Here is a 15,917-nt window from a genome sequence, read left to right as displayed (position 1 = left end):
AATGGTTCTGTAAAAAAGTGGGTCACTCCAGACGAGGGATGGATTCAGATTTTGGAGAATCCATTTCATATGATGGCTGAACATTTTCCAAAGACTGCTTCGTAAATAAAAATATTCTAATGGCAAGTTGATTCATTTTTACTGTCTCTCTTATTCCAAAGAATCTTTGTTTTAGTTCCATGTGTATTTTTTTTGGCAGTAGTTCAACAGAATCAAATATTTGCAAGTCAAAAACAACCCAAACAACCCAAAGATAGGATGAATGTAAACAGAATTTGCGACCATAAAGGTGCATCATCATGAAATGGAAAACATTTCATCACGTTTTCTAAAATAGAAGCTTCAAAAAGACTCAAACTGACACTTTGCTAGATGATGCTTAGTAGAGAGTCATAAAAATCAGAGAAAAAAGGTGGAATATTTGCCAGGGATCTTAGGTGTTGTTACGTTTTGTGCAAAAAAAATATATACCTCTTAGAGGATCACAAGAGAGCATTAGAAGACTAAACCCTAGAATCTTTTGAGATTTAGATGAATTTATGGCTTATGATAATGTTGATTTAGCTAATGATAGAAGGGGATCTGTGCCTTATTTACTTAATTGAATTTATTTATTTTTAAATGTTTATTTTTGAGAGAGTGCAAGTGGGGGAGGGGCAGAGAGACCGGCAGACAGAGGATCCAAAGCAGACTCGGCTGACAGCGGAGAGCCCGATTTGGGGCTTGAACTCACGTACTGTGAGATCATGGCCTGAGCTGAAGTTGGACGCTTAACTGACTGAGCAACCCAGGTGCTTCTGTTTAATTGAATTTAAAAGGAATTTATAATGCTAGTAGGAAATCTCATTAGACCTGAAATACCATGGAGAATGTAAGAAGGAAAATTCTTTCTTACTTTCTGATGCAGTAGAACAGGTGCAACTCATCATACACAAAAGTGTCAGATTATAAATTATGTTCACACTGAGTACTATCATAACAGTACAAGAAAGATGTATTGACTTGATTGAAGTGAAAGAAAAATTTTGACATGGTCACGCTTAGAAAGTTCTTTTTTTTTTTTTTTTTAATTTAAGTAATCTTTATACCCAATGTGGGGCTGAAACTCATGACTCCAAGATAAAGAGTTGGACGTTCTTCCAACTGAGCCAGCTGGCACCCCAAGCTTTGGAAATGCTTTTTTTGTTTTTTATTTTTTTAACGTTTATTTTTGAGAGAGAGAGAGACAGTGCGTGAGCTGGAGAGGGACACAGAGAGAGGGAGACACAGAATCCGAAGCAGGCTCCAGGCTCTGAGCTGTCAGCACAGGGCCGGATGCGGGGCTTGAACTCACAAACTGAGAGATCATGACCTGAGCCGAAGTGGGACATTTAACCGAGCCATCCAGGCACCCCTGGAAATGCTTAATTGGTAGAGGATGATATTGACATACAAATGCTTGTGGCCAGAGAAAAGATAATGGAGCAACTATGGCAGGTGTATAAAAGAGTAGAAACCATAATTTCCTCCCCGCAAATGATTATCCCACATTTGTGCCTTGCTCTGCCATAATTTCACATGCAAAACATCTGTGTCTATGATTCAACTATAACTTTTAAAAGTTTTATAAATGACTTATAATTTATTTAGCAAATTCAACAAGCAGATGGGCTATTCTTATGTCTATTCTAAAAACATAAAGACACCTGTGTGGCTCAGACTGTTAGGCAACCAACTCTTGATATCAGTTAAGGTCATGATCTCAGGATCGTGGGATTGAGCCCCAAAGCGTTAGGCTCTGTGGTGGGTGTGTTTAAAATAAAAACATAAACACATAAGGATATAAATGGACATCAAGATCAGATGCAGTCAGGGCTTTTACCCCACAAATTAGCTGTCACTCAATACTAACACATAAAATGTCAAATGAAGAAACACACTCTGCTGAAATCAAAAGCATCTCGATGCAAACAGATCACACATTTTTTATGGAACTTTCAGTGTGAGATGAATTTTGAATCATATAGAAAAAAAAGCATACTATCCTCCAGTGAGAAAACCTGACAACGTATAAAGTTTCATGCTTCTTTGAAGCCCTATCTTCTTGGTTACAACAAAGGAAAGTCACTTTGTAAGTATGCCTGATCCACAGAAAACTTCAGCAAGACATATGAATATACCCTCTGAATTAGAAAAAAAAATTTTAAAATAAACTGGAAATGTATGAGCCACTGGATTAAATTATCAATTATGGGAAATAGACATACTTAAAAATATTAGGATATTAAACAGTCTTCAGATATTATATGATGAAAATTCTTTTCTTTTTTTTTTTTTTACATTTATTTATTTTTGAGAGACAGAGAGAGGCAGACTGCAAGAGGGGGAGGGACAGAGAGAGAGGGAGACACAGAATCCAAAGCAGACCCCCCAGCAAACAGCACAGAGCCCGACACGGGGCTCAAACTCACAAACCATGAGATTATGACCTGAGCCGAAGTCAAACGCTTAACCGACTGAGCCACCCAGGTGCCCCTATGAAAACTATTTTCAAAAAGATCTGATTTAGAGCCAGTAGCCACTGATTTGACTCCCCAATATTCTGACAAAATTAAGTCCTGCTGAAATTTCATCTCCAGTGATTTTAAGCAGCATTCAGGATCAACAATTCGTATTTTGAAAATTCACCATTGTGTTTTGTTCATCTAAAATTGAGTCACAAATTTTGCTTAATGCAGTATTATCTAAATTTGGAAGCTACCTTTATGTATATATATATATATATATATTTTTTACAATAACAGTCACAATGTCGGGGTCCTGAAAAATGTTTCAATAAGTGTAAAGTAATAAAAAATTATTTTTTTTCTTTTTCTTTCTTTTTATTTTTTCTTAATTTTATTTGTTTTAATATACATCCAAATTAGTTAGCATATAGTGCAACAATGATTTCAGGAGTAAGTTCCTTAGTGCTCCTTACCCATTTAGCCCAGCCCCCTTCCCACAACCCCTCCAGCAACCCTCAGTTTGTTCTCCATATTTATGAGTCACTTCTGTTTTGTCCCCCTTCCTGTTTTTATATTATTTTTGTTTCCCTTCCCTTATGTTCATCTGTTTTGTCTCTTAAAGTCCTCTTATGAGTGAAGGCATATGACTTTTGTCATTCTCTGACTGACTAATTTCACTTAGCATAATACCCTCCAGTTCCATCCATGTAGTTGCAAATGGCAAGATTTCATTTTCTCATTGCTGAGTAATATTCCATTGTGTATAAATACCACATCTTCTTTATCCACTCATCCATCGATGGACATTTGGGCTCTTTCCATACTTTGGCTATTGTCCACAGTGCTGCTATAAACATGGGGGTGCATGTGTCCCTTCGAAACAGCACACCTGTATCCCGTGGATAAGTGCCTAGTAGTGCAATTGCTGGGTCGTAGGGTAGTTCTATATTTAGTTTTTTGAGGAAGCTCCATACTGCTTTCCAGAGGGGCTGCACCTGCTTGCATTCCCAAAAGTAATCAAAAATTATTTGTGATGGTGACTGGTTCATGAGAAAATGCAAAACATGGCAATTCTCTCTACTGAAGCAAGATACACCAGGAAGTATATTTTGAAAATATTATTTGCTTCTGGGGTGCCTTCATGGCTCATTTGGTTGAGCATCTGACTCTTGATTTTGACTGGGGTCATGGTCTCAAGGTTTGTGGGACTCTGTACTGACAGGCTGACAGCCAGGAGCCAGCTTGGAATTCTACTCTTCCTCTCTCTCTGCTCCCCCCTCCAATAAATAAACATTAAAAAAATATTATTTGCGGGGTGCCTGGGTGGCTCAGTTGGTTGAGCATCCCACTTCAGCTTAAGTAATGATCTCACGGTTTGTGGGTTCAAGCCCTGTGTCAGGCTCTGTGCTGTCAGCTCGAGCCTGAATCCTGCTTTGGATTCTTTGTCTCCCTCTCTCTGTCCCTCCCCCACTCATTCTCTCTCTCTCTCTCTCTCTCTCTCTCTCAAAAATGAATACGCATTTAAAAAATTTAAAAAAATATTTGTTTCCATTAGAGCTAGGAATATAAAATTGTAATTCTAATTTTGGTATATTACAATTAAACTTAAAATAATGTTTTTTCACTTTTCAGTTTTTCTTTTCTTTTTCTTTTTCTTTTTTTTTTTTAAGGTTTGTTTAGTTTTGAGAGAGAGCACAAGCAGGGAAGGGGCAGAGAGAGGGGGACAGAGGATCCAAATCATCAGCAGAGAGCCCAACGAGGGGCTGAAACTCACAAACTGTGAGATCGTGACCTGAGCTGAATTGGTTGTTCAACCAATTGAGCCACCCAGGTGCCCCGAGTTCTCAGTTAAAACAAATTTTTTTTAATATTTATTATTTATTTATTTTAAAATTTTTAGAATGTTTATTTATTATTGAGAGACAGGGAGAGAGAGACAGAGCATGAGCAGGGGAGAGGCAGAGAGAGGAGGAGACCCAGAATCCAAAGCAGGCTCCAGGCTCTGATCTGTCAGCACAGAGCCCGACACGGGGCTCGAACTCACAAACCGTGAAACCATGACCAGCCAAAGTCGGACGCTCAGCCAACTGAGCCACCCAGTCGCCCCTATTATTTATTTTTTAGAGAGAGACAGAGTGAGAGCAGGGAAAGGGCAGTGAGAGAGGGGGAGACACAGAATCTGAAGCAGGCTCCAGGCTCCAAGTTGTCAGCACAAAGCCTGACATGGGGCTCGAACTCACGAACTGGACCGTGAGATCATGACCCGAGCGGAGCTGTAGTTGGGCACTTACCCAACTGAGCCACCCAGGTGCCCCTTCAGTTTTTCAATATGTTTCGAATGTTTTAACACTGTAGGGAGAATTAACCATAAAAAAAAAAAAAAGTAACAGAAGTGTAAATGTACCGGCACACATTTTCTTTCACCTCTGCGATCAATATGACTTGGCTGGGCACTGGCTGCAAGCCCTACCTATTTTCTTGGAAGGAAGGTCTCGATATTTTGTATATTCATTTCCTGACTGAATGTGTTTCCCTTCTTTAAATTTGTAGCAGAATTTCTCTCCCCAGAAACAGTCCTGAGTCTGTAAAGAATACTTTAGCATGCTAAGATTGGGAAGCATCAGATGTCTCCATAAATGGGTGGTTTGTACAATAAAAACTTGTGAAAATGTCAGACGAGAAGGGAAAGAGTCCAGAATAGGCAAGGTTCAGTGGTTGCTAATTGGGAAATAGGACTCCAGAGAAGGCTCGGCAGAGCTGTCATGGAGCAAGAAGAAAATTATTTCCTCGGTATTTATAGGGCACCAAGTTGGTTCTGAAGTCACAGGGGCACCTCCTTCAGGAGGCATATCCTAATAATGATGTGGTTTGGAGTGTTGGGGTTCGGAGCTGTTGGCAGAGAAAGAATTCTTGAGACATCTTCGGCGCAAAAAGGTGGTTTTAGTAAAGCACGGGCAGGACCCATGGTTAGAAAGAGCTGCACTGGGTTTGTGAGAAATAGCTGACTATATACCTTCAGCTTGGGAGGGGGTTAGGGAGGACCCAAGTCTCTGAGGCATTCTAGAAGCAAGGCTTCCGGGACCTTGAGGGGCTAGCTGTTGTTAGGAAAAGGCCATTTATTCCCGTGTGGTAAAAACTCAGTCATGAGACCCTTCAGATGTAGATCAGGGGGCCATAAGCTTGGAGTTGGATTGCCAACAAGTATCTTGGGACGTAGAGATAAAAGCAGTTTCCAAAGGAATTTTTTCGATGTCAAAACAGACTTACAGGATCCTGGGGTTGGGATAATGTTAAGCTAAGATTGCCTTTTGCCCTTAGCAAAGTGTCATCATCCAGGCAGCTGGGCTCCTAGAGGGAGGTGACCCTGACCCTGTTGGTCTCAAGGACTTGTCAATGGGCTATAGGCGGCAAGGGAATTTAATTTTTCATTTGCCTTTGTTTCCCACATCGACACCACAAAGGTAACCCAAAGGTTTTGTGTTTCCTTACATGCATATAAACGTATTAGTAATTACTCAGTAATAAATTGTGTTTTCTCTCTCTTTTATATTGGTATGGACATCTTTTGTTGGCAGGGTTATTTTATTTTCCTCCAAAAATGAAGGAGTTTCTCTTATGCCACCATCCTATATACAGCAGTATTTCTCAAACAGAATTAAAATAAAAAATGTTTATTTATTTGTTTTTGAGGGAGGGTGGGTGAGGAGGGGGAGGGAGAGTAAGCGGGAGAGAGAGAATCCCAAGCAGGCTCCACGCTGTCAGCACAGAGCTAGACTCAGGTGCCATCTCACGAACCATGAGATCATGACCTGAGCCAAAATCAAAGGTCGGACGCTTAGCCGACTGGGCCAACCAGGAACCCTTCAAAAGAAATTTTCTAATCTAGTATTCCTAATTTTAAAAGAAAGCAAGCCCTGGGGTAGTAACAAACTGGAGAAATTTTTACATGAAATATTAACTTTTATTTTCTTATATATTTTTAACTGTTTCAATAATATCAAAATAAACACAAGGAAATTATGGAGAACAGAATATCCTTATGCATTTAATAGGAGGAACAGATTTATGCTGTATCTCCAGGATAGGGGCTTTCTTTCTTTTTCAAGATTTTAGAGATCTCTACACCCAAGGCGGGGCCCAAACTCACAAGTCTCAGATTATAGTCACATGTTTTACCAACCAAGCCAGCCAGGTGCCCCTACTTTCTCATGTTAGATTCTATTCCATAAAACATGTTTATTTTTTGTAATATTACTGTTTTAAAATACTTGCCATCAAGGAAAATTGACATTGTAGGAAGAGAGACTATATTTTGTCTTGGGACATCAGGTATCCCTTAGCATACTTCAGGGGTACTCAAGTTCAGAAGTAATGTTACTGACTGATTCAAGAAATTCATGAAACATTGGTTCCTCTACTTGTAGAAGTATCTATAAAGAGAATTAAGGTGCTGCTTTGTAATCCATTTTAAAACACAAAGCGCAGACACTGGGTGTTTGGGGGGTATAGAGGAACTCTCTATACTCTCTTCACAACTTTTCTGCACATCTAATGTATTTTAAAATAAAAGATCATCAAAAAAAAAAATTTCCACCTTTAGCAACTTAAAGAGCAGGAGCCAGTGCTTGGCTGTGACTTTTTATTAACAGAACCTGAATGACACCAGGTCTTACGCTGGTTTTAATTTTCTCACGCCCAATTCCCAAGGTTCCAATGAACTCATTTTTAATCTACTGTGGTTTTCGGGCTCCAGTCGGTGTTCCTATTTTTGACACAGTTTTCCTACCTTACTCTGTTGGGAAGAGTGGGAAACGCTGATACTTAAGTATCCCCAGGGGCCAGGGCCAACAGGTGAACAAAAATGGTAACAATAAAAGGAGACAATGGAGAGTGGAAAAACCCTCAGAGAATTCACTTCTAGGTGGGCTGTTAACTGGCAAGAACGTAACTACCAGCAAATAGATAAGATGGGAATTAAGCTCTAACAATAGATCCTAATCTAGCCGCTTCTTCACCAAAACAAAGGACACCATTAACTCCTCAGGAGGTGGCAGCACCTGGGACCACGCTGTACTCCCAGCTGCGGGCGAAGTTAGTAGAAGAGGGTCCTTGACCTTTGCTCTCCTTCAAAGCTCGCCCGGGCCCTCAAAGGCAGGGCGTGGGGAGCGGAATGCAGCACTTCACCCGCCGAAAGCGGGACAGAGACCACCGGCGCCAGAGCGAAATTCCCCACGTTCGGGTCCTGATGCTGGGGAAACGCGAGAGACGCACTGGGCGGAAACACTGCGCATGCGGGGAGGTCGTGCGCGCGGGCGACGGGATGCACGGCGCATGCGCCCCTCGCTTGGGCGGTGCCCCCGCCCTTTTTTTTTTTTTTCTCACGGCAGGTAATAGGCGGCTTCTTTTTCCCTCTCGCCCCGCCCACTCTACCCCCCCTCCCGTCAGGGGCGTTGCCATGGCGACCCAGAGGCCACAACCGGAGGGTGGCGGGCTGGTCTCCTCTGCGGACCTGGCGGCGGCGACAGTGGCAACTCATGGAGCTTTCAAGAAACTCCGTGGAGGAGACCCGGAAGCGGACGGGCCTCGGCCGTTGCAGGCATTTCTTCTGGCTGGGCGTCGCCTTCGACACGGTGGGCGCGACCGTGCTGTTCACCGGGGTCTTCGCGCGCCTGGTCTTCTCCGACCTGCTGCTCTACCTGGGTTCCATCATCATCTTCCTCAGCCTGCTGTGGTGGGTCTTCTGGTACACCGGCAACATCGAACTGACTGCGGAAGAGCCCTCGAAGAGGCCCTTCCACGTGCTCTCCTCCACCGTGGTGGACGCGCTAAGCCAGACGGTCAGCCACCGCTTCTCTCTCACCATCTGCAACGTGTCCCGGAACTTGAGGGGCTTCCGGCGGCGCTGCAGCCGCAGGAGGTTCCATCAGACCGTTGCTTCGCTGGATATGACCGTCACGGGCCAGCTCGAAAACCGGCTGGAGAAGGAGGACCAGGACAAAGACGCGACGCAAAGTGTCCAGGAGAGCGGCGACGCGCAAGACCTGCGCGGAGAGGACCTGGGCCCCAAACCTGAACCGGTCGGAAGTTCCGAGGGAGTCCGCTCCCCAGGCCCTGGGGCCGGGCTGCCAGGGTTCGTGAAGGGATCGTCATCCACGCATCTGGGGCCGCCTGAGTTCATTGTGTCTCCTCCCGACCGGCCTCGGGCCCCAGCCGTCCTCCCCTTCGGGAGCCAGCACGGAGTCCCCTGGGCCTCCGCCCGCCAGCCTCCAGCTGTGCGTTCTTTGAGGATCCAGCCTGCAGTCAGTCTTGCCACTGCGGGTCAGCCTGCCGCCTCCTTGGCTTCCGGCAGTCAGGCTGCGCCCATCCTGGCTTCTAAGAGTCTGCCCGCTGCCCCCTCGACCTCCATGAGTCAACCTGGACTCGTCCCTGCCTCTCAGAGCCAGTCCTTGGTGTCTCTGCCAACGCAGAGCCAACCCTTGGTGCCCGTGGCCACTCAGAGCCACCTCTTGGTGCCCGTGGCCTCTCAGGGTCATCCCTTGGTGCCAGCATCTGCGCAGAGCAACCTCCAGGCCCTTTTGGCCTCTCAAAGCTACCGGCTGTTGTCTGCAGCCTCACAGAGCCACCTCCAAGCCCCCCTAGCCTCACAGAGCCAGACTGAGAATCTTGCTCTGGTCTCTGAAACTACATCTCCAGTTGCTCTGGCTCCCCAAGCCCAGGCCCTGAGCACCCCTGTGTCTGTGATCCAGCTTCTGTCATCCCAGTCTTTTCAGAACCAAACTGTGGACCTGCGGCTCTCCCTTGCTGTCCCGGACTTTCAGGCCCTGTGTCACACCCAGCAGGACCCCCAGAGCATCCTGTCTTTAGTTCGAGAGATGACTCCCAGCCAGATGACTCCCAGCCAGTCTGCGTCTGCCCAGGAGTTTCAGAAGCCAGTTGCACAGGCTTCTGAGACTCCACTACCAGCGAGCCAGGAGCTGAGTCAGGAACCCCCTGCCACCGCATCTCCACCCCCTGGGTCCCAGGCCCAGCAGTCAGTGCCCCCTGAGAACACACCTGTCCCTGCCTCAGAGACGAGAAGTCACCCTCCCTAGTACAGAACCAGACCCCAGCCATCCAAGTGGCTGCTCAGGCCTTTGCCAAGTAAGTGCCTTTGGAAGTAGTATTCCTTGATTGTTTCCAGGTCTGTGTTCTGCTGGTTTCCTCAGTCCCTTCTGTTGAAAAAAAAAAAAAAATGAGGCAAGTGGAGGTGAAGTGGTCTGTTCCTGCATGGATTAGATCTTTTGAACTTCGGGAGGTTTTTGAAACCTAGTGCTGTGCGTGGAACAGTGTTGTTAAAGCTTTACCTGCTCACCCCCAGAGTGAGATCGATTTCTCTTATTTAGGCTTACTAATGACAGGGTGGTAAGTAAGACATTCCACCAGGAGCTGTGGGTGGGGTGGGGAGAGGGACTTGGCAATGTTTCTGAAACGGGATGATTGTAGGCAGTACAGGGGCACAGCATTAAATAGCAACAAGTCCTCCAGGGGGGAAGTTATTCCCCTTTAAATTCGTTTGTGGTCCTTTTGATTCTGTCCAGGAGAACATCCTTAGTTTGGGGTTCGTGATCTCCAGCACCTCTCTTATGCTTTGGTAGGCAACAACTGTACCCAGCTAGGATTTAATACCGTGTGTGTTAAAGTTATTTCAATAGGTAACTTCTATTTATGCCCAGTAATAACTGGTTTTTCTATTTACAATAGTGCCAATTGCTTTTCACAGTATAAGTAAAGTAACTTTTCATAGTTAAGTAAACAAAACAAAACCAAAAAAACTCAAACACTTACATGAGCCAACTTAAAGGTAAAAAATTAATTGTATAGTGAAGGTTGAATGATCCTGAAGTTTGGAAAACATTTGGCTATTTGTACTAAATCCCATGAACTTTCTACTAGATCACAAGAGTCTCTGTGCTAACCTGTTTGATGAACTCTATGCTTGAGGCTATTGAGGACCAATTCCACTTAACTCCTCAACCTTCTGTCAATTAGAAAGGTAGAAAAGGTCATGTGAAGGTCAAAATTGGTGACCCTGCTCAGTGGGTTAAGTGCTGTCATAATGGTATTCACTGCTGAGTATCAATTTCCTGATCTTTTTCTCTAATCCTATTCCATAAATGACCTGCTCTGGAGGTGGGGAGAGTATAGAGCAGAGCAGTATTTTGAGGTTATGTTAATGCTCCCTGTTTAAATGCTATCAACATGTTATCCAAGAAGGTTATTTCATATTGGTTGGTTTCATTTCCGGGGCGGGGGGGGGGGGGGAACAACTGAATATTCTGTGGAAGTCAAACTCTTAATTTCTTTCTTCTTTAGGCTTGTTAAGAAGGATAATGTGTGGGGGCGCCTGGGTGGCCCATTCGGTTAAGCCTCTGACTCTTTTTCTTTAAAGCTTTTAAATTATTTTTATTTTTATGTTTTTATTTGAGAGAGAGAGAGAGAGATCGTGAGCAGGGGAGAGAGGCAGAGGGAGAGAGAAAAAGACAATCCCAAGTAGTGGAGCCTGACACGGGGCTCCATCCCATGACTCTGGGATCATGACCTGGGGCTGAAATCAAGAGTTGGACACTAAACCGACTGAGCCACCCAGGGGCCCCAAGCCTTGGGGTCTTGACCTCAGCTCAGGTCTTGATCTCAGGGTCATGAGTTAAAGCCCCTCCTTGCTAGGCTCTGTGCTGGGGATGAGGCCTACTTAAAAAAAAGAAAAAAAGAAAGATAAGATGTGTTATAATTCTACCTGTGGTCTCTGTTGTAAGGTAATGGCAGTTGGCCAATAATTAGATAATAATTCTAAGGTCTTTACCAGTTCTAAGCTGAAAACAGGCCTCTTAGACATTAGCAACAGTTTCTAACCCAAGTGTGGGCTCCATGGGCATTCATCTTGGAAAACGCTTTCAGATGTTTATTTACTTGCACATAACTTCTTTTAAAATCCTTTTTAAAAATACTTATTTTTGAGACAGAGAGAGAGCAGAGGAGGGGCAGAGAGGGGTACAGAGGATCCAAAGTGGGCTCTGTGCTGACAGCAGACAGCCTGATGCGGGGCTCAAACTCTCGAACTATAAGATCATGACCTGAGCCGAAACCGTGAGTCAGACACTTGACCAGTTGAGCCACCCAGGCACACCCCCCACCCCTTTTTTTTGCTACAATGATGACGTCAGGTAGAATGAACACCAAATGTTATGACACGTTTCTCTATATTGACCGTAAGATACTTACCTAAAACAAGAGTTGACAATTTTTTTCTATAAAGACCCAGATAGTAAGTATTTTAGGCTCTGTGGGCCAAAAGACAAAATCAAGGATATTATGTGATTGTTTATATACCGAGAGAGAAAAGAAAACGGCCCCCAGTGTGTGTGGGTAGGTTGCATAGTTCCTCTGACTCCCGTTGAGTCATCTGGAGGCTTTCATCTAAGAGCATTGATCTTTCAGGGAACCTGGCCATCTCTTGTTCCGCTGGCCTGAGAGGAGGTGATTTCCAGAGTCTTTGACTCCCAGATTGAGATTCCACTGTTTGGTGCCTGGCATTTGCCCCTAGTGGAGTCTAGAATGTGTAGATGGTGATGTTCAGGCCCTGAGCAGACACTGGCCAGACAGGCAGGCATCGGGAGCTCTGGGGGGAGCAGGGGTGGAAACTCATGCCCACGTTGGCCTTTGAACTCAGAGTGATAGTCCCCAGCAACAGAAAGATGCAGAGTTGAGGAGGGGCGCTTCTGATACCTGGTGGGTAGAGACCAGAGGTGCTGCAAAACACAGTGCCCTGGCTGGCCCGTTCCAACACAGAATTATTCCACCCAAACCATTATTACTGTGAGATTGAGGAACCCTGATCTAGAATAATAAAAAAAATTGCTCTGTAGTTCACGAGGTACTTAAAGAAAAATATTTTTATCCTCAGAGGACTTATTAGCTGTTAATTAGTCATGGTATCTTTTAGACCATGAAGATCTTATTCACCTTTGTTTTATTTATCTTTTCTTTTAAAATTATTTTTAAATTTTTATTTTTTTAACTAGTCTCCACACCCAACATGGGGCTTGTTCTCGGGGCCCTAAGATGAAGAGTCACACACTCTACCAACTGAGCCAGCCAGGAGCCCCTGTTATATTTATCATCATATTCCCATTTTGAATTAAGATGCACTTGGGGCATTTGTCAATAACAACAGCTAACATTTATTGGGTGTTATAATACACTACACACTGTACTAAGTAATGTACAGGGATTGTCTTGTTTGTCCTAACAATCAGAGGTGGGCTCCTTTGGAGCCGGAATTGAGGTATAATTGATTTGTGATTTGTTATAAGGCGTAGATTATAAGCTTTCCTTTCAAGTTAAAGTTATTAAAGAGCGTTCTTCGTAAGCCAGTCAATTGTAACTTGAGCTGTAATACCCCACATCAACCTATGGGTGGCTCCTCTTTTGAAAGCTGTGTTCCCAGAGAGAACTCTGTAATTTTTTTGTTCCACTCTGTTTATAAATATCATCTCAAATACAAATTGCTTTTTTCTTTCCAGAATCACCAGTGTTTCTACAGACTTAAGTGCCAACTTTATAAAAGCACAAGTACTTACCTCTTAACCTCGTTTCAGAAACCTCCATGTGGAGTGCTGATCTCTCTCAGGCCAGTGGGCCTACTAGACGGCCTTTGCCAAGTGTACGTGTGTCAGTGTTGGGGAGGATTTTCCAGCTTCAGATCATAAAGTTATTGCCAGAATCTTAAGCCATAATAAACTGTGCTATTCTAAATGATCTTTGTTTTTTAAAAAAGTTGGTTTTTATTTATTTTTTTTTTTTTTTAAATTTTCTTCAACGTTTTTTATTTATTTTTGGGACAGAGAGAGACAGAGCATGAATGGGGGAGGGGCAGAGAGAGAGGGAGACACGGAATCGGAAACAGGCTCTGAGCCATCAGCCCAGAGCCTGACGCGGGGCTCGAACTCGCGGACCGCGAGATCGTGACCTGGCTGAAGTCGGACGCTTAACCGACTGCGCCACCCAGGCGCCCCTAAAAAAGTTGGTTTTTAAAATAGACTTCTTGTGAGAGAATTCCAAGTAGAAAATAATGCCTCACAAACTCTGGGTGAAGACGGAAGTAAGTGTAGTCCCCACAGAAACGGACAGTGGAAAATGTAACTCTGAATTTAAGATTACTTTGTGACCTCATTAACTAATAGAAAAGTCAACACAATCAATGCATTGTAACATGCTACAATTTATATTTATATGTTCATTTCATTTAGTGAACATGAATTTCCCATTTTCCCAGGGATTTTTATTTTTCCCAAGGCTTTTAAAATCTGATTGGGTTGTACATTTTATTGGTAATCAAATAAAATTCATTTGAGAGTGTCTTCTTATATTCTTTCTTTGTATCAGTAGGTTATTTATGCAAGAATGCTCTAAAATCGGGATAGTTTTCTTTAGAGATTTCCATTATAGGCAAAAGCATGTTTTCAGGTGGTACGATACTTTTGATCAAAACTCCCAAAAACTTTAGCTGTTTTATATTTCTTCCCCCTTTCTGTCCCATGCTTTGGTATTTCTGTATTATATTTCTATATTATAATTTCTATATTATATTTAAAATTTCTATTTTATATTTCTATATTATAGTTTAAAATAATTAACTCAGGCTGAAAGACTACGCATGGCAGATATTTGGAAAAAAAGAATAACGGAAGTGAAGTAATCCAGCTAAGTAAAGTAAGCCAGTCACAGCCAGACAAATACTGAATGATTCCACTTCTATGACATTTCTCATATGACAGAATCAGATTCATAGAGACAGAAAGAATGGTGGTTGCTGGGGGGAGGGAAGAAGAGGAAGTTGTTTACTGGCATCAAGTTTCAGGTGAAAAGAATTCTGGACGTAGTTGCACAACATTGTGAATGTAGCTAACACTACTGGGCGCTATGCTTAGAAATGGTTAGGGGTGCCTGGGGGGGCCAGTCTGTTAAGCAGCCGACTCTTGATTTTGGCTCAGGTCATGATCTCACAGTTCCAGCTCCTTGTCCGGCTCTTCACTGACAGTGCACAGCCTGCTTGGGCTTCTCTCTCTCTCCCTCTCTCTGCCTCTCCCCTGCTCAAGCACACGCGGGCTTTCTCTCAAAATAAACTACCTCTCATCTGTAGCAAGTATTCATTGGAAGCCATTTGGTACACTATGACCTCACCTGTCTCGATTGAGTTAGAGAAGGGCACTCGACTCAAACTTCGCCAATGAGAAATTACTTTCTGTTGCCTTAAGACATCCGTGTATCATTAGTATCAAATTCTTTTCTGCTTAAGCCCTCTTGAGATAGTTTCTGTTACTTCCAGGCCAAGAAACTTTAACCAACAGAACTATTCTAGGGATGATTGTAAAATTCATCTCTAGGGGAAGGCCGCTCTTCTGGAAAACAGTTTAATGGGTCTTCTGGGTGTATGAAAGTAAAGCAAAAATTCATCCTGGAATGAAGAAGCTCAGAACAATTATGAACAAGTACAATGCTCAGTGATGTATAAGAACAACCACATTGTGGGCAAGGCTGTCTTTACATGCTGTGTGTTAATACTTGTTTGCCTTTCTGTTACTCATTTGGAGGTCCGTCCCTCCGTCCCTTCCTCCCTCCCTCCCTCCCTCCCTTCCTTCCAGAAGTAATCTCTATGCCCAACGTGGGGCTTGAACTCATGACCCTGAGATCAAGAGTCCCATGCCCTACTGACTGAGCCAGCCAGGTGCTCCAGCCTTTACCTTCTTAGATTAGAGCTGGAGAGCAAAAGAGATGGGACTCGAGGGAAGGCAAGACTGGATAAAAAAGGCAAGATGAGTTGGCCCACGGAAGAGGGTAACTGAATCAAGAATCTTCAATGAAGAGACATGATCAAAGAACTCCCAACAGTGAATTAAGCTGTTTAGTTTTCAGATTTTCCTTATATTATGATGAAGCTTCCGCTGAAAAATTTTTAACATGGAAGCTTAGTCTTCGCTGTGCTTTGGGAAAATAAGGAAGGAGCTGTGCTCAAATTTAAGGAGATATTTCTGAGAATGTATATTGGCACAACCACTTTGGAAAACTCAACATGTCTTATATGCCCTCTAAGCCAACAATTCTACTTTGGAAAAATTTTCACACACATGATTCAGGAGACTGTAGAAGCATATTCACAGCACTGTACATAATTGGGGGGGGGGGAGGAAAAAATAATCTAAATGTTGGTGATAGGAAAATGGAAATATAAATTGTGGGACATTCATATAATGGATGAATGTTACATGGCGAGAAACAACCAATATAACAGGAATGGGATGAACCAGTAGAAGGTATAATGCAGAATGGAGATAATTTTATGGTGGAAAGACAAGCAAAAACATATATGTACTTTAGGAATATACATATGTGTGT

At 43.4% G+C, this 15,917-nt stretch overlaps 1 protein-coding gene across 1 annotated transcript; it reads left to right on the top strand.

The window, feature by feature from the left end:
* The first annotated feature begins 7,882 nt into the window (after nt 1–7,882).
* Nucleotides 7,883–13,882, top strand: LOC121019487 (proline-rich protein 36-like). The gene is made up of 3 exons (XM_040458984.1): nt 7,883–9,626; nt 13,046–13,302; nt 13,546–13,882. The coding sequence occupies exon 1, from the start codon at nt 8,021–8,023 to the stop codon at nt 9,575–9,577; it is 1,557 nt and encodes a 518-aa protein (XP_040314918.1). The 5' UTR covers nt 7,883–8,020; the 3' UTR covers nt 9,578–9,626; nt 13,046–13,302; nt 13,546–13,882.
* The last annotated feature ends 2,035 nt before the right edge of the window (nt 13,883–15,917 follow it).

The sequence above is a fragment of the Herpailurus yagouaroundi genome, unplaced genomic scaffold (genome assembly GCF_014898765.1).
Source record: "Herpailurus yagouaroundi ecotype Mexico unplaced genomic scaffold, PumYag 222, whole genome shotgun sequence".
Taxonomy (NCBI): domain Eukaryota; kingdom Metazoa; phylum Chordata; class Mammalia; order Carnivora; family Felidae; genus Herpailurus; species Herpailurus yagouaroundi.
This window is presented reverse-complemented; position numbering and strand designations above follow the sequence as displayed.